This window comes from Sphaeramia orbicularis, chromosome 19 (genome assembly GCF_902148855.1).
Source record: "Sphaeramia orbicularis chromosome 19, fSphaOr1.1, whole genome shotgun sequence".
Taxonomy (NCBI): Eukaryota; Metazoa; Chordata; class Actinopteri; order Kurtiformes; family Apogonidae; genus Sphaeramia; species Sphaeramia orbicularis.
In genome coordinates, this window is record NC_043975.1 from 9746508 (window position 1) to 9771150 (window position 24643).

At 40.3% G+C, this 24643-nt stretch overlaps 1 protein-coding gene across 1 annotated transcript in view; it reads right to left on the bottom strand.

Moving 5' to 3' along the window:
* adam9b (ADAM metallopeptidase domain 9b) overlaps positions 1-2239 on the bottom strand; it is a 30793-nt gene extending 28554 nt beyond the window's left edge. Inside the window, exons 1-4 of the mRNA XM_030122539.1 lie at positions 1869-2239; positions 1520-1623; positions 1151-1227; positions 966-1029 (exon numbers count right to left, since the gene is read on the bottom strand). Coding sequence (XP_029978399.1) covers positions 966-1029; positions 1151-1227; positions 1520-1623; positions 1869-1938 — 315 coding nt within the window. The 5' untranslated portion in view covers positions 1939-2239. The remainder of the gene's footprint in view (positions 1-965; positions 1030-1150; positions 1228-1519; positions 1624-1868) is intronic.
* Between the last annotated feature and the right edge of the window lie 22404 nt (positions 2240-24643).

Genomic DNA, 24643 nt, shown 5'->3' on the forward strand with positions numbered 1-24643 from the left:
TAGGTTTTTGTCAGTTTGCAGCAATGATATAACTTAAAATTTAGAGGCTGACCAAAATGGGTTTTTGTAAGGCTGATGCCGATTTAAAAAATGTTTGGTCAGCCGATGGCCGATACCTACAGCTCATTTTTGAGGCCAATATTTAAGGCCATTTTTTTTAAAAGCACATTGACCGTAAAATACAGTTGAAACACTCAGGTAATTACGATTTTTATGCAGCAATACAAATGAAATTATTACTACATGTACACATAGTACTACTTTAACATCTATGGAACTTCAAGTGCTGCCCACACAGGTGTCTGATCAAATATCTTATAACATTATTACTACTGATCAAATATCAGCTAAAAAAAATAATAAATCAAGGCTGATGGCTGATATTGAAAAAAAATTTAGAGGTCTCCCGATATGTGTTTTTATAAGGCTGATGCCGATTTAAAAAAATTTTTTGGTCAACCAATGGCGTGTATCTAGTCGCTTTGGAAAAAAGCGTCTGCCAAATGCGTAAACATATCTACAGCTGATTTTAGAGGCCAATATTTAAGGCAGATTTTTTAAAAATTTTTTTTAAGCACATGGAATGTAAAATACATTTGAAAGACTCAGATAATTAAGATTTTTATACAGCAATATAAATGTAATTATTAATACATGTACAAATAGAACTCTTTTAAAATTTATTGAACTTCAAGTGCTGCCCCCACAGGTGTCTGATCAAATATCTTATAACATTTTTACTACAGATCAAATATCAGCTTTAAAAAAAAAAAAAAAAATCAAGGCTGATGGCCGATATTGAAAAAAATCTATAGATTGGCCAGCCAATATATCGGTCTACCTCTATTAAAATTTGTAAAACAAGTTCTGTTTTAAAAACTTCAAAGACATTACAGACCACAGATTAGAATGGTACTACTGCTGGAGGAAAGCCTTGAAGATAAGCCACAAGAACATTCACTTACGTGTTGTTTGGGAAATGTTGATTTGCCGCCTGAATACTGAACAAAGTTAGGGTGTAAAAAATCTCTGAGAGGAAGAGAAAAATAATATTCAGTCATGAAGCAACAGGTTTTAACAATACATAATGATAGTGCAAAATAAAAAAAATAAAATAAAAAGAAACACAAAATTAAAAAAAAAAGCACACCTGTTCTTTTTCAGATGAAGATGGTGTTTTTTGTCTTTTATGTTGAGTGAATATGAAACTGTCTCATCTTCATTTTCCTGAATAACAAGAACACAGTTTTAAATAGTCCCACAATAGTTCAGAACATACACTACAAACAAAAAGTTAAGGATATTTTTAATTTTTGGGCTTTTTTTTCATTTGGGATTCTTGCACAGTACCTTTTTCCTGTGTGAATTGAATTGAAACATATTTTTTTTAATGACCAGACATAGTTTTATTTACAAATGGCAAAAATGACACCAAAAAAATTACATAAAAAAATGAAATATCCTTAACTTTTTGTTTGTAGAATATAATTTTAAAATAAGCCAAATTCTATTCACCTACATCTTTAAACTGATTTCTATCGATGCTCCTTGACCATCTGCGAATCACTTGTGGATTAACAATAGAGTACTTGGAAGGAATTGAGCTAAATCCATCCAAAAAATCTAGGAAACAAGAAGAACAGGAAACATTATAAGAGATGCGTCGTGATGCGTTCACGTCATGAGAAAAATCAAGAAAATTTATACACAACAACATTTTAATCCTACTTTAATCATATATTCCATTCTGTCTCGTCTAAGTGTAAATAAATACAAAGATAAACACATTGGTAGATCGAAAAGCTCCTGTTGAACACATTCAGACACAGAAGATCGCAATAACATGGAACAAAAACACAGCGACTCACCTTTACTGACAGTTCCTGAAATGTAACAAAGCAAGAAAAAACAAGCGAAAAGTGAGTATTTTTTGCTCATGATCGTGGTTTACAAAGCTTGAATTACGTCCCCATCGGAGCCTCTGCTGTTGCTGGATGTAAAGCTCGTGTTTTGTGATCTTCTTCCTGTTACTCAGGTGTCTTTACGTGTGTATCCGACAACAGGTGAGCTCCAGTATGGCGGCACTGTAAACAACCGGCTGCAGGTACAGACAGGTGGATCCGATGACACTGGCAACATTAGAAGAGGAAGGATTCCCACCAGGAAGACCAGTCCTTAAATAGTAGGGTGTTATGCAGTGGGCTACTGTGTAGATGTTGCATCACGGAAAGGGAAATTTACGGTCAGTCTTGCAGAAGTGAAACTTTTGCAGAACTGTACAAATGATGGTTTGTACGGAGCCCGGGAAGGGACAATTAAGAGAAAAAAAATGTATTGCTTTACAACGCACTAGTGTTTGCATTGGGATCTGCATGCTGGATCGGACAGGTGGGTCAGGTCAGACACACCTGTACCTGCAGTCCTGTGTCCTATGCATGTGTAGTTCAGATGACGTAACTCTTTCATTATTTGTCCGATCGGAAAAATTCCAACGCTTTCTGAAACCTCAGACTCTGTGCTTTATGGACATTTTCGGGTCAATGCGAAAATTTCACGGGCACCCGTCCTAGAAGATGCAAAATAAGCCATTCGGTGACTGGGGACGCACACAGCGAATTCACGGAGCGGAGAACCGGAGCGCATAACGGAGAGGAGAACGGATTAGATCTAGTTTTGGAAAATGTAGGCAAGGCGGATATCCCAAGTTCCATGACCCTCCTGGAGGTTTACGGATAGATTTGTGATCGAAGGAGCGACTGATGGAGCAACATCTGAAGAAGAAAGGTAAAGTTCACCCAGTTCCATTTAGTGGACTGTCTACATGACTGAAGCACTGTCTGCTTTTTTCTATGGAGTTTTTACTTGTTTCACTTTAGTATATGTGTAAACTGACGCTTATACTGCATGGTGGTTTTATAGAATAAAGTACCAACCATGTAGAATATGTGTTAGTTTGGAGTATGTTGGACTTTCTGTGCGTAAAAGTGCGCATGACGCTCTCCAAAATAAGAGCGCATACGCTGATGTTCGGTGACTTTTTTTCTTCAATAGTACAATTTGACCTTGTTTTGTTTGTCTGATACATTGTTCTGCGTGAGTTATTTTTCCATGTGTCCACCGGAAGTTACATTCAAAGATGAAGAGGGAGAAGTCACGGTGATGCGCAAAGGCTCTGGTGATGAGAGCAGAGACTGAAGACTGTCCACACACAGATGAAGGACGGAGGCAGACCTGATGATGAGTTCAAAGACCACAGACATTCAACACATCCACAGGAGGACGGACTTTTGGTTTCAACAGACTATTTTCCATGTGCAAACTGTGCCATAGGAGCACTGCCTGGATCAGAGCTGTGAACTGACACAACTGTTTCTGACAGAACCACGAACATGAAGGCACTCTGCAGACACACAACAGACAAATGCCCTGTGTGGGTGGGGGTGGGGGGGGGGTGGGGAGAGTAGAGTTTGGATTTTTACCCTGTTTTTGCACAATAAAAGGCAAATACTCAGTTTGTTTTAAATACTTTTTATACTTTCAAAGTTCATATTTAACTTTCAAATCTTGTATCCATGTGTAATCAGTGTTTTTCTGCTAAAACAAACAAACAAAAAAAACTAATTCCGTTTTTGTGTTTTTCGTCATTTTAAATTGTTATTACAGTATTAAAACAAACAGTGACTGCTATATTGAACGTTCGAAGTGGTCTGCAAAAACTGACAAAACGACTCAAAGCACATTTTCCGACCTTTTTATGATCAAAATAAGAAAACAAGTCCAGGTGGACCATCTTAGGCTCAGGAGTATAAAGGATTTGAATCCAATGCGCACATCCTCCTGTCTCATGCGCAGACCATTCACTATGGGGCCATTATTGTAGCAATATTATTTGCAAATGCGTGTGGAGAGTTGAGTGTCCGTATTTCAATCTGTCTGTGCCAAGGTTATAATAGTTTTGGATTTTTAATTATAGTTTAGTTTTATTTAGTTTTGACTTTTTTTTTCTCTAATTCAGTTAGTTTTAATTAGTTTTTAGAGCATGTTTGCTAGTTTTTATTAGTTATCGTTTTTTTCTGAATGCTTAGTTTTAGTTTAGTTTAGTTTTAGTATTAGTTTTAGTTATTTCATATATTTTATCTTCCTCACCATCCTATTCACAGAAATTAGTGAGGCGCGAATCAGCGGGTTACTCTGGACACTTTATTTGGGGGTTGGGTTAGGGCAGCTCATTGACAGAGCAGAGACACAAACACATGTTCATTATGATGTATATACTCCCTACAGCAGGTTGTGTATGTGTGTGTGTGTGTGTGTGTGTGTGTGTGTGTGTGTGTGTGTGTGTGTGTGTGTGATCCATACACAATGCAACTTACGTGAAAACAATGCAGAGATGTGCAAAGCGTGAGAGGAGATGCACAAAGCAGCCAGCAGTTTAACCAGACAGAAACACACATAACCCAGCTAACCAGCAGTTAAACCAGAAAGAAACATATATAAACCAGCTAACCAGCAGTTAAACCAGAAAGAAACATATATAAACCAGCTAACCAGCAGTTAAACCAGAAAGAAACATATATAAACAGTTAGCCAGCAGTTAAACCAGAAAGAAACATATATAAACAGTTAGCCAGCAGTTAAACCAGAAAGAAACATATATAAACAGTTAGCCAGCAGTTAAACCAGAAAGAAACATATATAAACCAGCTAACCAGCAGTTAAACCAGAAAGAAACATATATAAACAGTTAGCCAGCAGTTAAACCAGAAAGAAACATATATAAACCAGCTAACCAGCAGTTAAACCAGAAAGAAACATATATAAACATATATAACCCACTTCAGCAGCAGTAAACCACACCTTAGCAGATATCTCATCTCTTAATCATCTCCAGTTCCATTATTAGCCAACTTTGCTTCAGTTCAGTTCAGCTAGCTGTAGCTAGTAACATCAAACGTTTTTTAACATTCTAACAGGTTCCATACCTCTGTAATTGGATTAGTTTTTATCCTCCTCTTTTCTCCTCTTCTAAACTGTGCAGTTCAGGCCTTGGAAGGCCTTTTCATGGTGATAAACTCTAGTTTTTAACTGGATGCTAGTCCTGTCTGATGCTGTCATTTAGCTCTGCTCTGTCTGTCACTCACGCGCACACAGTGAGTGCAAAAAAAAAAAAAAAACCCGACCCCACTCATCACTAAAGTAAATCCCAGACAGGACTGTGCTGCTGTGTCCCAGCTTTAGTCTGTATGTTCCAGGTACAGTGGGGACCAGAAGACGACTGAAAACCACCAGAGACCAGACATGAAGGACTGTGAAGAGTCCTATGGTGCTGCTAACTAAAACTGCTTGAGCGACATAAATCAATTTGATATCAATCCGACATTTTATGACACGTTTATAACGCGTCACGCGACGACACGTTTATGACACGTTCATAACGCGTCACGCGACGACACCTTTATTACACGTTTATAACGCGTCACGCGACGACACGTTTATGACACGTTGATAACGCGTCACGCGACGGCACGTTTATGACACGTTTATAACACGTCACGCGACGACACATTTATGACACGTTTATAACGCGTCACGCGACGACACGTTTATGACACGTTTATAACGCGTCACGCGATGACACGTTTATGACATGTTTATAACGCGTCACGCGATAACACGTTTATAACGCGTCACGGGACGACACATTTATGACACGTTTATAACGCGTCACGCAACGACACATTTATGACACGTTTATAACGCGTCACGCAATGAAACATTTATTACACGTTTATAACGCGTCACGCGACGACACGTTTATGACACGTTGATAACGCGTCACGCGACGGCACGTTTATGACACGTTCATAACACGTCACGCGACGACACATTTATGACACGTTTATAACGCGTCACGCGACGACACGTTTATGACATGTTTATAACGCGTCACGCGATGACACGTTTATGACATGTTTATAACGCGTCACGCGATAACACGTTTATAACGCGTCACGGGACGACACATTTATGACACGTTTATAACGCGTCACGCGACAAAACATTTATTACACGTTTATAACGCGTCACGCGACGACATGTTTATGACACGTTTATGACACGTCACGCGACGACACGTTTATGACACGTTTATAACGCGTCACGCGACGACACATTTATGACACGTTTATAACGCGTCACGCAACGACACATTTATGACACGTTTATAACGCGTCACGCAATGAAACATTTATTACACGTTTATAACGCGTCACGCGACGACACGTTTATGACACGTTGATAACGCGTCACATGACAACACGTTTGACACGTTTATAACGCGTCACGCGACGACACGTTTATGACACGTTTATAACGCGTCACGCGATGAGACGTTTATGACACGTTTATAACGCGTCACGTGACGACACGTTTATGACACGTTTATAACGCGTCACGCGACGACACATTTATGACACATTCATAACGCGTCATGCGACAACACGTTTGACACATTCATAACGCGTCACGCGACGACACGTTTATGACACATTCATAACGCGTCACGCGACGACACATTTATGACACGTTTATAACGCGTCACTCGACGACGCGTTTATTACACGTTTATTACATGTTTGTAACGCGTCACGCGACGACACGTTTATAACGCGTCACGCGACGACACGTTTATTACACGTTTAACTCGTCACGCGACGACACGTTTATGACACGTTTATAACGCGTCACGCGATGACACGTTTATGACATGTTTATAACGCGTCACGCGATAACACGTTTATAACGCGTCACGCGACGACACATTTATGACACGTTTATAACGTGTCACGCGATGAAACATTTATAACATGTTTATAACGCGTCACGCGACGACATGTTTATGACACGTTTATGACGCGTCACGCGACGACACGTTTATGACACGTTTATAACGCGTCATGCGACGACACGTTTATAACGCGTCACGCAACGACACGTTTATGACACGTTTATAACACGTCACGCGACGACACGTTTATGACACGTTGATAACGCGTCACGCGACGGCACGTTTATGACACGTTTATAATGCGTCATGCGACGAAACATTTATTACACGTTAAAATGCGTCACACGATGACACGTTTATGACACGTTGATAACGCGTCATGCGACGACACGTTTATGACACGTTTATAACGCGTCATGCAACGACACGTTTATGACACGTTTAAAATGCGTCACGCGATGACACGTTTATGACATGTTTATAACGCGTCACGCGATAACACGTTTATAACGCGTCACGCGACGAAACATTTATTACACGTTTATAATGCGTCACGCGACGACACATTTATGACACGTTTATAACGTGTCACGCGACGAAACATTTATTACATGTTTATAACGCGTCACGCGATGACACGTTTATGACACGTTGATAACGCGTCATGCGACGAAACATTTATTACACGTTTATAACGCGTCACGCGACGACACATTTATGACACGTTTATAACGCGTCACGCGACGAAACATTTATTACACGTTTATAACGCGTCACGCGACGACATGTTTATGACACGTTTATGACGCGTCACGCGACGACACGTTTATGACACGTTTATAACGCGTCACGCGACGACACGTTTATAACGCGTCACGCAACAACACATTTATGACACGTTTATAACGCGTCACGCAATGAAACATTTATTACACGTTTATAACGCGTCACGCGATGACACGTTTATGACACGTTTATAACACGTCACGCGATGACACGTTTATGACACGTTTATAATGCGTCACGCGACGAAACATTTATTACACGTTTATAACGCGTCACGCGACGACACATTTATGACACGTTTATGACTCGTCACGCGACGACACGTTTATGACACGTTTATGACGCGTCACGCGACGACACGTTTATGACACATTTATGACGCGTCACGCGACGACACGTTTATGACGCACCACGTGACGACACGTTTGACACGTTTATAACGCGTCACTCGACGACATGTTTATAACGCGTCACGCGACGGCACGTTTATGATACGTTTAGGACGCGTCACGCGACGGCACGTTTGACAGGTTTATAACGCGTCACACGACGACACGTTTATGACACGTTTATAACACGTCACGCGATGACACGTTTATGACACGTTTATAATGCGTCACGCGACGAAACATTTATTACACGTTTATAACGCGTCACGCGACGACACATTTATGACACGTTCATGACTCGTCACGCGACGACACATTTATGACACGTTTATGACGCGTCACGCGACGACACGTTTATGACACGTTTATGACACATTTATGACGCGTCACGCGACGACACGTTTATGACGCACCACGTGACGACACGTTTGACACGTTTATAACGCGTCACTCGACGACATGTTTATAACGCGTCACGCGACGGCACGTTTATGATACGTTTAGGACGCGTCACGCGACGGCACGTTTGACAGGTTTATAACGCGTCACACGACGACACGTTTATGACACGTTTAGGACTCGTCACGCGACGACACGTTTATGACATGTTTATGACGCGTCACGCGACGACACGTTTATGACACATTTATGACGCGTCACGCGACGACACGTTTATGACGCACCACGTGACGACACGTTTGACACATTTATAACGCGTCACTCGACGACATGTTTATAACGCGTCACGCGACGGCACGTTTATGATACGTTTAGGACGCGTCACGCGACGGCACGTTTGACAGGTTTATAACGCGTCACACGACGACACGTTTATGACACGTTTATAACACGTCACGCGATGACACGTTTATGACACGTTTATAATGCGTCACGCGACGAAACATTTATTACACGTTTATAACGCGTCACGCGACGACACATTTATGACACGTTCATGACTCGTCACGCGACGACACATTTATGACACGTTTATGACGCGTCACGCGACGACACGTTTATGACACGTTTATGACACATTTATGACGCGTCACGCGACGACACGTTTATGACGCACCACGTGACGACACGTTTGACACGTTTATAACGCGTCACTCGACGACATGTTTATAACGCGTCACGCGACGGCACGTTTATGATACGTTTAGGATGCGTCACGCGACGGCACGTTTGACAGGTTTATAACGCGTCACACGACGACACGTTTATGACACGTTTAGGACGCGTCACGCGACGGCATGTTTGACAGGTTTATAACGTGTCACGCGACGACACGTTTGACGCGTTTATAACGCGTCACTCGACGACATGTTTATAACGCGTCACGCAACGGCACGTTTATGACACGTTTATAACGCATCACGCAATGGCACGTTTGACACGTTTATAACACGTCACGCGATGACACGTTTATGACACGTTTATGATGCGTCACGCGACGGCACGTTTGACACGTTTATAACGTGTCACGCGACGGCACGTTTAACGCGTCACGCAACGGCACGTTTATGACACGTTTATAACACGTCACACGACGACACATTTATGACACGTTTATAACACGTCACGCGACGACACGTGTATGACACGTTTATAACGTGTCACACGACAACACGTGTATGACACGTTTATTAGGCGTCACGCAACGGCACGTTTGACACATTTATAACGCGTCACGCGACGACACGTTTATGACATGTTTATGACACGTTTATAATGCGTCACGCGACGACATGTGTATGACATGTTTATAACGTGTCACGCGACGACACGTTTATAATGCGTCACGCGACGACACGTTTATGACACGTTTGTAACGCGTCACGCGACGACACGTTTATGACACCTTTATAACACATCACGCGACAACACGTTTATGACACGTTTATAACGCGTCACGCGACGACACGTTTATAACGCGTCACGCAACGACACGTTTATGACACGTTTGTAACGCGTCACGCGACGACACGTTTATGACACGTTTATAACGCATCACGCGACGACACGTTTATGACACGTTTATAACGCGTCATGCGACGACACGTTTATGACACGTTCATAACGCATCACGCGACGGCACGTTTAAGACACGTTTATAACACGTTTATAACGTGTCACACGACGACACATTTGACATGTTTATAACGCGTCACGCGACGACACGTTTATAACGCGTCACACGACGACACGTTTATTACACGTTTTTAACGCGTCACGCGACGACACATTTATGACACGTTTATAATGCGTCACGCGACAACACGTTTATGACATGTTTATAATGCGTCACGCGATGACACGTGTATGACACGTTTATAATACGTCATGCGACGACACGTTTATGACACGTTTATATCGCGTCACGCAACGGCACGTTTGACACGTTTATAACGCGTCATGCAACGGCACGTTTATGACACGTTTATAACGCGTCACGCGACGGCACGTTTATGACACGTTTATAATGCGTCACGCAACGACACGTGTATGACATGTTTATAACGTGTCACGCGACGACACGTTTATGACATGTTTATAACGCGTCACGCGACGACACGTTTATGACACGTTCATAACGCATCACGCGACAGCACGTTTATGACACGTTTATAACATGTTTATAACGCGTCACGCGACGACACGTTTATGACACGTTCAGAACGCATCACGCGACAGCACGTTTATGACACGTTTATAACATGTTTATAACGCGTCACGCGACGACACGTTTATGACATGTTTATAACGCGTCACGTGACGACACGTTTATTACACGTTTTTAACGCGTCACGCGACGACACATTTATGACACGTTTATAACGCGTCACGCGACGACACGTTTATGACACGTTTATAACGCGTCACGCAACGTCACGTTTATAACGTGTCACGCGACGACACATTTATGACACGTTTATAACGCGTCACGCGATGACACGTGTATGACACGTTTATAATGTGTCACACGACAGCACGTGTATGACACGTTTATAACGCGTCACGCGATGACACGTTTATGACATGTTTGTAACGCATCACGCGACGACACGTTTGACACGCTTATAACGCGTCACGCGACGACACGTTTGACACGTTTATAACGCGTCACGCGACAACACGTTTATAACACATTTATAACGCGTCACGCGACGACACGTTTATAACGTGTCACGCGACGACACGTTTATAACGCGTCACGCGACACGTTTATGACACGTTTGTAACGCGTCACGTGACGACACGTTTATAACGCGTCACGCGACGAAACGTTTATTACACGCTTGTAACGCGTCACGCGACGACACGTTTATTACACGTTTGTAACGCGTCACGCGACGACACGTTTATAACGCGTCACGCGACGACACGTTTATTACACGTTTATAATACGTCACGCGACGGCATGTTTGACACGTTTATAACACGTCACGCAACGGCACGTTTATGACACGTTTATAATGCGTCACGCGACGGCACGTTTATGACACGTTTATAACGCGTCACGCAACGACACGTGTATGACATGTTTATAACGTGTCACGCGACGACACGTTTATGACATGTTTATAACGCGTCACGCGACGACACGTTTATGACACGTTCATAACGCATCACGCGATAGCACGTTTATGACACGTTTATAACATGTTTATAACACGTCACGCGACGACACGTTTATGACACGTTCATAACGCATCACGCGACAGCACGTTTATGACACGTTTATAACATGTTTATAACGCGTCACGCGACGACACGTGTATGACATGTTTATAACGTGTCACGCGACGACACGTTTATAACGCGTCACGCGACAGCACGTTTATGACACGTTTATAACATGTTTATAACGCGTCACGCGACGACACGTGTATGACACGTTTATAATGTGTCACACGACAGCACGTGTATGACACGTTTATAACGCGTCACGCGATGACACGTTTATAACGCGTCACGCGACACGTTTATAACACGTTTGTAACGCGTCACGCGACGACACGTTTATAACGTGTCACGCGACGACACGTTTATAACGCGTCACGCGACACGTTTATGACACGTTTGTAACGCGTCACGCGACGCGTTACAAACGTGTCATAAACGTGTCGCAACGTGTCGAAACGTTTATTACACGCTTGTAACTCGTCACGCGACGACACGTTTATTACACGTTTGTAACGCGTCACGCGACGACACGTTTATGACACATTTATAACGCATCACGCGACGACACGTTTATTACACGTTTATAATACGTCATGCAACGACACGTTTATGACACGTTTATAACGCGTCACGCAACGACACGTGTATGACATGTTTATAACGTGTCACGCGACGACACGTTTATGACACGTTTATAACGCGTCACGCGACGACACGTTTATGACACGTTCATAACGCATCACGCGACAGCACGTTTATGACACGTTTATAACATGTTTATAACGCGTCACGCGACGACACGTGAATGACATGTTTATAACGTGTCACGCGACGACACGTTTATAACGTGTCACGCGACAGCACGTTTATGACACGTTTATAACGCGTCACGCAACGACACGTGTATGACACGTTCATAACGCATCACGCGACAGCACGTTTATGACACGTTTATAACATGTTTATAACGCGTCACGCGACGACACGTTTATGACACGTTCATAACGCATCACGCGACAGCACGTTTATGACACGTTTATAACATGTTTATAACGCGTCACGCAACGACAAGTTTATGACATGTTTATAACGCGTCACGCGACGACACGTTTATTACACGTTTTTAACGCGACGACACATTTTTGACACGTTTATAACGCGTCACGCGACGTCACGTTTATAACGCGTCACGTGACGACACATTTATGACACGTTTGTAACGCGTCACGCGACGACACGTTTATGACATGTTTATAACATGTCACGCGACGACACGTTTATGATACGTTTATAACATGTTTATAACGCGTCACGCGACGACACGTTTATGACATGTTTATAACGCGTCACGCGACGACACGTTTATGACACTTTCATAACGCATCACGCGACAACACGTTTATGACACGTTTATAACATGTTTATAACGCGTCACGCGACGACACGTTTATGACATGTTTATAACGCGTCACGCGACGACACGTTTATGACACTTTCATAACGCATCACGCGACAGCACGTTTATGACACGTTTATAACATGTTTATAACGCGTCACGCGACAGCACGTTTATGACACGTTTATAACATGTTTATAACGCGTCACGCAACGACAAGTTTGACACGCTTATAACGCGTCACACGACGACACGTTTGACACGTTTATAACGCGTCACGCGACGACACGTTTATAACACGTTTATAACGCGTCACGCGACAACACGTTTATAACATATCACGCGACGACACGTTTATAACGTGTCACGCGACACGTTTATGACACGTTTGTAACGCGTCACGTGACGACACGTTTATAACACGTCACGTGACGACACGTTTATTACACGCTTTTAACGCGTCACGCGACGACACGTTTATTACACGCTTTTAACGCGTCACGCGACGACACGTTTATTACACGTTTGTAACGCGTCACGCGACGACACGTTTATTACACGCTTTTAACGCGTCACGCGACGACACGTTTATTACACGCTTTTAACGCGTCACGCGACGACACGTTTATTACACGTTTATTATACGTTTGTAACGTGTCACGCGACGACACGTTTATGACACGTTTATAACGCGTCACGCGACGACACGTTTATTACACGTTTATAATACGTGATGCGACGACACGTTTATGACACGTTTATATTGCGTCACGCGACGGCACGTTTGACACGTTTATAACGCTTCACGCAACGGCACGTTTATGACACATTTATAACGTGTCACGCGACGGCACGTTTATGACTCGTTTATAACGCGTCACGCAACGACATGTGTATGACATGTTTATAACGCGTCACGCGACGACACGTTTATGACACATTCATAACGCATCACGCGACAGCACGTTTATAACACGTTTATAACATGTTTATAACGTGTCACGCGACGACACGTTTATGACATGTTTATAACGCGTCACGCGACGACACGTTTATTACACGTTTTTAACGCGTCACGCGACGACACATTTATGACAAGTTTATAACGCGTCACGCGACGACACGTTTTTGACACGTTTATAACGCGTCACGCGACGACACGTGGATGACACGTTTATAATGTGTCACACGACAGCACGTGTATGACATGTTTATAACGCGTCACGCGATGACACGTTTATGACATGTTTGTAACGCATCACGCGACGACACGTTTGACACGCTTATAACGCGTCACGCGACGACACGTTTGACACGTTTATAACGCGTCACGCGACGACACGTTTATAACACGTTTATAACGCGTCACGCGACGACACGTTTATAACGTGTCACGCGACGACATGTTTATAACGCATAACGCGACATGTTTATGACACGTTTGTAACGCGTCACGTGACGACACGTTTATTACACGCTTGTAACGCGTCACGCGACGACACGTTTATTACACGTTTGTAACGCGTCACGCGACGACACGTTTATTACACGTTTGTAACGCGTCACGCGACGACACGTTTATGACACGTTTATAACGCGTCATGCGACGACACATTTATTACACGTGAAAGATCTTTCACTGTTCATTTTAAAAGGGTCATGGAATCCACCTTGTGAAGAAGAAGATTAATCTTCGATTTTTAGTGGCAGTTGGTGAACCTTGCAAGCACAACTCACGCAAACTCACGTCAGGTACAAGAACGAGCAAAGCCGAACGCAGCCGGAATGAGGGAGCAAGGAAACCAAGGTTTGAGGGCGGCCTGGGCCCAGGGCGGCCTGGGCCCAGGGCGGCCTGGGCCCAGGGCGGCCTGGGCCCAGGGCGGCCTGGGCCCTCAAACCTTGGTTTTACAGACAAATCGTGCTACGCATTTGTGTCTCGCGGCAGAAGTGTAGCAAAATTCACGTGTGTAAAGAGAGCCAGTCGAGAAGCCGCTTGACTTGTAACCAATGATTTGTCTGTATTTCTGGGTCCTTTAGTGTAAATACTTGACTTTTCAAATCAGATTACACACACACAAGTTGTTTTACACATTTGCAGATTGTTGTACAGACACACAAATCTCATCACGCGTTTACAGATTTATTTACACATTTGGAAATCCGACTGCGCACAGACAGATTGAAATAATTGAAATAATATATATATATATATATATATATATATATATATATATATATATATATATATATATATATATATTTTTTTTTTTTTTTTGTTTTAGCAGAAAAACACTGAAATTACACATTGATACAAGATTTGAAAGTTAAATATGAACTTTGAAAGTATAAAAAGTATTTAAAACAAACTGAGTATTTGCCTTTTATTGTGCAAAAACAGGGTAAAAATCCAAACTCTACTCTCCCCACCCCCACCCCCACCCACACAGGGCATTTGTCTGTTGTGTGTCTGCAGAGTGCCTTCATGTTCGTGGTTCTGTCAGAAACAGTTGTGTCAGTTCACAGCTCTGATCCAGGCAGTGCTCCTATGGCACAGTTTGCACATGGAAAATAGTCTGTTGAAACCAAAAGTCCGTCCTCCTGTGGATGTGTTGAATGTCTGTGGTCTTTGAACTCATCATCAGGTCTGCCTCCGTCCTTCATCTGTGTGTGGACAGTCTTCAGTCTCTGCTCTCATCACCAGAGCCTTTGCGCATCACCGTGGCTTCTCCCTCTTCATCTTTGAATGTAATTTCCGGTGGACACATGGGAAAAATAACTCACGCAGAACAATGTATCAGACAAACAAAACAAGGTCAAATTGTACTATTGAAGAAAAAAAGTCACCGAACATCAGCGTATGCGCTCTTATTTTGGAGAGCGTCATGCGCACTTTTACGCACAGAAAGTCCAACATACTCCAAACTAACACATATTCTACATGGTTGGTACTTTATTCTATAAAACCACCATGCAGTATAAGCGTCAGTTTACACATATACTAAAGTGAAACAAGTAAAAACTCCATAGAAAAAAGCAGACAGTGCTTCAGTCATGTAGACAGTCCACTAAATGGAACTGGGTGAACTTTACCTTTCTTCTTCAGATGTTGCTCCATCAGTCGCTCCTTCGGTCACAAATCTATCCGTAAACCTCCAGGAGGGTCATGGAACTTGGGATCTCCGCCTTGCCTACATTTTCCAAAACTAGATCTAATCCGTTCTCCTCTCCGTTATGCGCTCCGGTTCTCCGCTCCGTGAATTCGCTGTGTGCGTCCCCAGTCACCGAATGGCTTATTTTGCATCTTCTAGGACGGGTGCCCGTGAAATTTTCGCATTGACCCGAAAATGTCCATAAAGCACAGAGTCTGAGGTTTCAGAAAGCGTTGGAATTTTTCCGATCGGACAAATAATGAAAGAGTTACGTCATCTGAACTACACATGCATAGGACACAGGACTGCAGGTACAGGTGTGTCTGACCTGACCCACCTGTCCGATCCAGAATGCAGATCCCAATGCAAACGCAATACTTTTGTGTTTAAACGCAATACTTTTGCATTATAACGCAAAAACTATTGCGTTACAACGCAATACTTTTGAACTATTGCGTTATAACGCAATACATTTTTTTTCTCTTAATGTCCCTTCCCGGGCTCCGTACAAATAAAAGATAAGTAGACACAAAAAAAAGAAAAAAAAAAAAAAAGAAAAGGTACAAACACAACAAAGTAAAAGTCGAGCTAAAACAGACACTTTCAAAATAAAAGTACAGTGACGTAGAACTAGATTAAACTATATATATATTTTTTGTTTTAACCAAAATATTTAATTTAAATTTTCAACCATGCAGCACAGCATTACACCGTTCTGTCTTGACACTTAAAAATATGGTGTTTTAGATTCAAGCAAACATGAGCATAACAATGAACAACTTCTCAAAATAAGCGGTTTGTTTTGTTTTGTTTTATTTCAGTCTGAAGAACAAACACAGTCCACAGATCCATCCTATCCATAGATCCAACAGTCACTCCATGAAATCAAAATTTAAAAAACAAACTTCACTAATTAAAATATTAATATAAATAATGAATTTGTATAGTTTGACTGAAAAGCAGCTTATTTTGCCCACCTTTTATACATTATATTACAGCACGTCCTCAACTTTAACAAACACAACATATTCACACCGACAATGAAAACAATATTAATGCTGAAATAAATATGAAATGTTGCATACAAGCTTAAAGTTCATATATCTATTAAGAGTAATAAATAATAAATAAATAAATAAACTCCCCTGTGCAGCTGTTCCACCCATCTACTCCTCTGACAGACATGCAGGATTTTATAATATTAGTTCTAAATGTTTTCTTTGTGAATATTTCAGTCCCTCTAGGATCCTAATGACTGTCTCTACTTTTGAAAATGTCCTTTATAAATGCAGCAAGTATGGTGCCAAGAAATACATAAATAATATGTAACGCATAAGATTAGTCTCCACATATATTAGTCACTTGTACAGTCCTCCATTTTAAGTCATGAACTTGTTTTTACAAAATAATGCTATTCACTTTTTGACCACGAGCAGACAGGAGTAAATACATAGATATCATCAACCATCAAGAGGGCAATTTCCGGTGGACAACTTTCAAAGTGTTCCCTTTTCTTAAAATTGTGTTTTCCTGAGTATAAACCAAACAAAAATAGCTATGGTTCCAGTAATATTCCACGTCCTTTTTTTTTTTTTTATGCTGCAGTGTTTTTGTTTTTTTTCCCCCCAACTTTATTAATCGAAATCTGGTTAAACATTTCAACCATTTTCAGACAAAAATTCTTATTTTCTCCAGACTAAGCAACATTTTGAAACTTAAGAGAACAATATTAATAAAGAACATCATAAAATAAAATAAAATTGAATAAGATAAATAAAATAATTATCAAAATAAAGTCAGAGGTCTAATCAGGAATCAACAAATTTAAATTTTCATAGACAGTCAAAGTTTGTTTGGTTTTTACATGTCTTAATGTCTTTTTAAAATGTGTCATTTCCTTTTTGTAAATTAAGAACAGTGGGGGGGTCTTTACAAATCTACATTTATGAATAAATTGTTTGGCCATAATAATCAAAGTGTTATACATAGTTTCTCTTTTTCTGTTTTCCATTATAATTCCAAATTTAATGTCTTTGGATTCCAATTTGGGCGATTGAGTGTCCTTTTCAGATGTCCAGTCTTGAAATGTTGTCCAAAATGTCCTGGTGTATGGGCAGTCAAAAAATAAATGTTCTAATGATTCAATTTCAAATTGACAAAAAACACAATTATTTTTCTTAATATTAAATCTTTGTCTCATAAAATCATAGTCCACGTCCTAACCTCTTCCCAAAACATTTTCATTTTCATACAGTACAATGAACTGCTGCTCCTCTACACTCTGTACACATATTAGGTATATTTCTATTGTATCGACTCATATCAAATATTCAAATATTATGAGACATGCCTTTTCTAGTTTTTGAGCTATTGGCCATAATTGTCTAAATTTAAATTAAAAACATTGTAATGAGTCTAAAATATCTATTTTTGACGTGCACATGGATTTGAAGTGCACATGGATTTTTTTTTTTTTTTTGGTACAGTTTCTATGTCTGTAAATCTATTCTGTATTTTGTACTTCTATTTTGGTTTTAATTTTTCTTCTGTACAACACTTTGGTCCACTGCAGTTGTTTTAAAGTGCTTTACAAATAAAGTTGGATTGGACACAGAACTTTAAATAAAGTGAGGTGTTCCGGTTTTTTATTTATTTATTTATTATTTATTAAAATTCACATTCAACAAATCAGTAATTCATCATCATTATCAAGAACTTCATAAAATAAAATAAATATAATAGCATAAAATACAAGTTTTCAATGTAACATATTTCCAATAATTGATTCTAAAATGACATTTATAAACACACACATATTACATCAAATATTCCATTTCCTGATAAATGTGCTGGTAAGTAGTTTAAAGTAGTGGAAAAAAGTTTTCAGACACTCTTAGAACTTAACCAATTTCAAATATTGTCATGAAATACTTGCAGAAAAATATTTTTTTGTGTTTCAAAAGGTGTGGTGGTATCAGACACAAACGCAAATGTTTGTTGTTTTTTTTTTGCTTATTGTTAACCAGACAAAATTAGAAAACTAAATTACTGATCTTTTTCAACATGTCATGTCACGAATGTGTTTCATTATCTTGCTTAAACATCCACTTTTGAACTCGATGGAACAGGAGCATGTGCAGAAGGGAACAAGCAGGTTTGGAGAATGGCACAGTACTTGGTAGAGTTCAATGACATAATAGACTGATTATTAATGTAATATATCACAAATGCATGGAGTGTCCAAACACCTTTTTCCACCACTGTATAGGTCGTACCACAGTGCCTTAAAATCTCCCTTCACATTGAGTTGTGCTGTAAACAAACATACATCAGCAATGTGTCGCAGAAAGGATAATAATTAGTACTTTGGTGGCTGTGCAGGTGCGATGGGTCTGGGCACCCCACGGCCCTGGCTTGGACGGGTGGGTGGAGTTGGTGGTGAGATGGTGGTGTCATATTTCCAGTAATCCAGTTCTCCATACCTGAAACTGAGCAGGAAAAAAAAGAGTAGAAACTGGTTTTACAGGTGTGCTTTTTATGTGCACGTTCTGATAAGGAAACGAGTGAAATAATCAGTTCATACCCAGAGATTGGAACCGAGTAGTCCGGTAGCTGTCCAGACTGGTGTGATATAAAAACAGAAAAGACAAGAAAAAATAATCAGTTACAGATTCATCTATAAATAGAGTATGATAAGCTAACGAAAGCACTCTAAATACCTGACGTAGCACTGCTTTGAAAAACATGCTATAAGTTCATTTTGCCACTGGCTCTCACTTCAGTGCCACTAGATGTCAAGTCCCTTCTTTCTTGTCTATATATGTTTGTGTGTCTCTATGTGTCTGTATGTTTTGTGTGTATTTTTTATTGATTTATTTTGCACATACATAACATTAATCACAGACATAATAAAACAGTAGAGGTGCAGGGAGAGGCAGAAAGACTAAAATGACTTGTTTTAAAGCTTCCACCTTATAAACACAAACATTATAAAAGTTATGAGACTTCCATAGTCCATACACATTCAGAATTCAATATGTATCAATGTGATATCATAATTGATTTCCTTAAATATTTCTTAAAGGATATTTCTGATGTGCTGTTTCCAAGAACATGTGAAAACTGGCTCCACAATTTACACCCTCTATACCTGATACGAAACTGAGGTCTTGATGTGACACATTTAGGCAAATGAAAATGCTGACTTTGACAAGTATTGTATCTATGAACTGCAGCACTGGTTGCAAAATACAAAATGAAATGCTCATTCAAGGTACTTTGATTAAACTGAATTTTATACAGAAAAATACAACTCTGGTAGGTGTTAACATCAGAAATATTAAGTAAATTTAGTTTGAAGAATAAATTAGTAGAAGAGGTCATTGGCTTAGAATGGGTTGCAATTCAAATAAAGTGCTTTTGTAAGATCAGTATTTTATGTAAAGTTGATGAGAAAGTGCTTGCTCACACTATATTACAATACGACAGATATGGATAAATTATACTGTAATATAAAGCAAGTGTCCATTTTAAATAAATGTAGATTATGCATGCATTTTTATTTTTTGAGTGTATAATTAACCTTACTTTTCATTTCATTTCTTATCATCATCATCAGGGGCGCCGCTACCAATCATGGGCCCCATGAAAGCATAATCGTACCGGGGGGGTATGTATGTGGGGGTGTGGACTATGCATAACATCACTTACGCCAGTGTGAAAATGAAACCGAAACTTAAAATAACTTCACCATTCGACTTCAGACTTCTACACCTCTCTTCTACATCAGATCTTACACGAAACTTTAACAGCTTCTATATCCACTGGGCCTCCCACAAACACTGAGCCCCATGAATTTGTCATGTCCCCCCCACCCCTTATCAGCGCCCCAGAACATCATACTATCTCTGTGTTCTACAGCACAGGTGTCAAACATACAGCCCGGGGGCCAAATCCGGCCCGCCAAAGTTTCCAACCTGGCCCATGGGATGAATTTGTGAAAAACTGCAAAAATTACACTGAAGATATTAACGATCAATGGTGTGAAAATCATTTTAATTCAGGCTCCGCATACAGACACATACAGTCCAATTAGATTTTAAGCGGGTCAGACCAGTAAAATCTGATCATAATAACCTATAAATAATGACAACCCCAAATTTTCTCTTTATTTGGTGTAAAAAAGTAAAATTACATGAAAATGTTTACATTACTAAATTATACGTTTACAAAAAAACACAAATAACCTGAACAAATATGAACAAATGGAAATGTCTTCAGAAAAGTAAATGCAATTTTACCAATACTCTGCCCGTTACTAAATGTTTTGTGTGATTGTAATGTACACGTGTAAATGATAAACTGATAAACCAGGCATAATAATTAAAACTGTACTTGTTTTTCTTAAGACAATTCACGTTGTTCATGTTATTCAGATTTTTAAGGAAACTTTGTAGATCTAAACCTGATCATAATAGAATTTTACTTTTTTCACTGTTATTATTTTACTGGTCCGGCCCACCGGAGATCAAATTGGGCTGAATGTGGCCCCTGAACTAAAATGAGTTTGACAGCCCTGTTCTACAGTATCCCATGATATGTTCTTATGTCTTGGGCCCACTGTTAGTATTCTGGTTCTGAGAATCCATTCCAGTAATACTGTATCCCCTGAAGTACCTCTGTTGGACTTCATTTGTTAAATGGAAATGAAAATGAAAATAAAAATTTGACCGCAAAAAAAAAAAAAAAAAAAAAAAAAAAAAAATCAGTGTTTATTTATGTATTTACTTCGAACATGCAAAGAACAAAATAAAACAAAACGAAGCAAACTAAGACAAAAACAAAATAACATTTAAATGAACAGAATCGGTCTTCAAGTACGTGCAAGTCTGAATTTTGCATGGTCGAAAAGGAGTAGGAAGAAGTATAAACTTGAGTGTGATAAAAGACATTTTAAAAACACACGAAACAAGCCACAATCACATAGTATGTTTTGTGTGTTTTATTTCCTGATTTGTCACTACTAAAGTAAACCCATGACTGGCCTCATTCTGGCGCTGATCAACACTAAAAGAAGCATTTACCATCTCCGCAGGGCTCTGAACTGGAGGCTGGATTTTCGGTGCATGGGTCTGAACGTTGCTGTTTGTTTGTACGTTTGTGTTGCCTGTTCCAGTAGTGCGGGATCTGTACAGCGTAAATTATAATAAGGAAGAGCTTGGTTTTATATCTGAGTTATTACATGAAATGATGCAAAAGTGTTTGTTAAAGGGCAGGTGAAGTTTACTTGTGATGTTGGTCTCCTTTAAGGTAGGGGTCCAAGGACTCTCTCCTGAGGCAGAGCAGCAGCAGGATGGTAACAATCCAAAGTGGAAGCACGAGCAGGAAGAAGATCAAAAGGCCATTCCTGAAGGAGTGGTCTGGTGGGATGTTATAACCTGGCTCAGAGGTCACAACAAAAACAGGGGAACACACCATAATGAAGTTTAACACAAGAGTATTTTATTAAATCAAAATAAGCCAAATTAAGTCAAATTAGACCAAATTAAACCAAATTAGGGAAAAGCAAACTAAAGTATTTTACAGAATGTAAAATGAGTCATCAGTCATGTCAGTAGTGTAAGTGTGCATTAGTGGACGTGTGCTGATGTGGGTGTTGAAAAGTGCGAAACAGGACAAAACATCTAAACAACATAACCAACCCAAAAGCTGACAAAGGACCTGCGAGGGCAGAGGGCAGAGAGCGCAAAGAGAGAGAGCTACAGGCAGACGATTTGAAGACAGGAACTCTGGGCACCACAGGTGTTCCTAATCTCCTCATCAGGTGCCTGTTAAGAGACAAAAGCTTGAGACATGCACAGCTCCCCCAAGAGGACCCCAGGAGCTCTAACACGGGAACAATGAGAAAACAGTTTATAAATATGAAACAAGTGGAAGGATCCTCTGCCACCCACTTTTGTGCAATGGGTGCATGATTTATTTTTCTTAACTCACCAGTTATGTTTTGGATGGAAGGACCAAACCAGGAGAAATGAAGAATTCACCAAAAAAAAAAAAAAAGGTTTGAGGTTTTAAAAAGTTAAAAGAAAGCTTGATTTATTGCTTCAGGCAAAAACAGAAAAAGTTACAAAAAAGAAAGTAGTCGGTTATCAATTAGTCTAGCATCAAACACACTATTCGTCACACAGAAAAAAAAAAGAGTGAAGTCTTTAGTGACTCTTGGAGACTCCCGTTTTTCAGTGTCATAATTCATTACACCGTATTTTCTGGACTATGCGTCTCACTTTTTTTCATAGTTTGGCCAGGGGTGCGACTTATACTCCGGAGCGACTTTTCTGTTACGTTATTCACACATTATATAATTTCACATGTTCGTTATTTTCACACTGACAACCGCAAGAGGGTGCTCTGGGCTTGTGTACCTGGACCTGCTACTTCTGTATCACTGAAAATTTTAAATTTCAACATTACCGGTAACTTATAAAAACAACTGAGAAGCGCTGAAAAAAATGCCATCAAAAAGAAAATCATATTCTGCAGATTACAAGCTGCAAGTAGTGAAATATGCAGCTGAAAAAAGTAATCGAGCAGCAGAAAGAAAGTTTGGAGTGAGTGAGAAACTTGTGAGGGACTGGTGAAAAGCGGAGGTTACTCTTACTGCAATGAAGATAACAAAAAAAGCTAATCGTGGGCTAAAAGCTTGGTGGCCACAGCTAGAGGAACAAGTTCGCACATGGGTGCTTGAACAACGTGCTGCCAGGAGAGGCTTGGCAACAGTGCAGTTGCGTCTCCACGTCCAGGTAGTTGCCAAGGAGATGAATATAAATGACTTTGCAGGAGGACCTTTTTGGTGTTACTGCTTCATGCAACGCAACCGTGGCTTATAGTCCAGTGCGACTTATGTTTTTTTCTTCCTTATTATGCATTTTTTGGCTGGTGCGACTTATACTCCGGAGCGACTTATAGTCCGAAAAATACGGTACACATTATTGGTTAATGATAGTTACTGGGCAGAACATGTTAGTCACTCCATAAGCGAATTTGAAAGTTCACTTGGAGTTTAACAAGCGCCCTGGTTTTTCTGCTCTACGCTTTTTACCACACTTACTTTCCAAAGTTGTAAAATTAGATCTTTTACGTAGAATCTGACCTTTTCTCTAAGTTCATCACAGACAGGTGTGAGTTCATCCTGAGTTCATCTTTAACCACACACAAATCAAACCTTTCACTGACTGTTCAGTACAAATAAAATAAAGATATAAAAGAAATAAAGATTATAACATTTCATTTCTTCTTTTCCATTTTGGTTCATGATGTATGATTTATGATGGTCATCTGACACTTCAGAGCAAGTCAAGGTCACACATTCATCCTCCATTTAATACCATCTGTACTACAGGTTCATTTCATTTTCATATGACCTCACTGTTTTTTTTCCCCTGGTTTT